The 1444-nt window shown below is 23.5% G+C and overlaps 1 protein-coding gene across 1 annotated transcript; it reads right to left on the bottom strand.

Moving 5' to 3' along the window:
- Positions 1-667: 667 nt before the first annotated feature.
- PCYB_006340 (hypothetical protein) lies at positions 668-1267 on the bottom strand (the record flags this gene model as incomplete). The annotated part of the gene is made up of 2 exons (XM_004228055.1): positions 668-1207; positions 1250-1267. The coding sequence occupies 2 exons, from the start codon at positions 1265-1267 to the stop codon at positions 668-670; spliced, it is 558 nt and encodes a 185-aa protein (XP_004228103.1).
- Between the last annotated feature and the right edge of the window lie 177 nt (positions 1268-1444).

The following is a 1444-nucleotide window of genomic DNA, read 5'->3' as shown; positions in this document are numbered from 1 at the left end:
CATTAAATTATATTTATTTTTGTTAATGAATTTTAAAAAAATATATTTTTTAATAATATGTGTGATATTAACTATTCTAATAAAACTGTATTGTGTTATATTACAGATTCATACATGTCCATAAGCAACATTATAGCTGGCATCACCAGGATTTATAATTGGATTTTTAGGTGAAGGATAAAATAATTCATTTTCTAATTGTTCCTCTATATTGTCGAAAATGTTTGTACTTTTTTAATTTTTGACCGAAACCATATTCCGATAGGGGTAAACTAACACGGAAAAAAAATATATATATATACATGATAATATTGTTATATCATTTAGCAGAATGCTGTAAAATATATATTTGTGTTAACTTTTGTTTATATTTTTAAGTACAAATTATATTAACCTTATATATTAACGCTAAAAATGGAGGTATTGCAGCCATTGTACCAATTGCCGTGGGAACACTATTTGTTGTCGGCTTATCTGAATTATTAGAAGCTGTAAAAGTTGATTCTAGGATAGTTTTTTTTGAAATACATGAATCAATATCAAATTCATTATAAACAGTTAAATCTGGTAATTCATAGTCTTTGTTCTTTGCCATTTGAAGAAAAGAAGGGTATAAATCACCAAACTCATGTAAAATTCCGCATATGCCATGATTAGTAATGCCTTCTCATTCTTCAGAACAGTATTGCTCTTTCAAAACATTGTATGTATTAACGCATTCATAAAAATATTTTTTGAGAAAGCATTTTTTAAAATTATCCGTATAACTATTTAATAAATTTTGAAATTCATCTATATTGACAATAAATATACTCAATTTTAGTAATTCCTCGGTTTTATCGAGGTTATCATTAGATAAATTATAAGGAGGACAATAACCATAATTAGCCACATTATTTTCTCTCCCATAAGGTAAATCATAAATCATCTCGATAATATCTTTGGAAAAGCTATATTTTTTTATTTCAAAATATAACCAGAAATTTAAAGCACTACAGCATTTTATAGGATTAACTTTTTTGGTATCATTACATAAAAACAAGTTTCTTAAAAGTTTCTTACATGTGTCTTTTTGCTCTGGTGTAAGATTAGAATTAAATGTTTTGTATTCATCACATAAATTTAAAATATCAACATTTACATCTTTATTAGACACAGGATTATCGAAAGTATCATACTTATTTAAAATTTCACTTAAAAAGTTATACTACAAATAAAAAATATATAAATAATTTATTTAATGGAAAACCTTTTTTCGATAAAACATAATTATATAATATAAAAACATTACATAATGACAAATTATTTTGATGATAATTTATAAAGATACGGTTTTTGTTAATTGTGAAAAATCCATTATATTGAATGTAATGCATATAATAATAATTATTTCAATTTATTCAATGTACAAGTGATATAATAAAAAGGAATTTGTACATAAATA

This window comes from Plasmodium cynomolgi (genome assembly GCF_000321355.1).
Source record: "Plasmodium cynomolgi strain B DNA, scaffold: 0973, whole genome shotgun sequence".
NCBI lineage: Eukaryota > Apicomplexa > Aconoidasida > Haemosporida > Plasmodiidae > Plasmodium > Plasmodium cynomolgi.
Note: the sequence above shows the minus strand (reverse complement) of the source record. Positions and strands in the feature narration are given on the sequence as shown.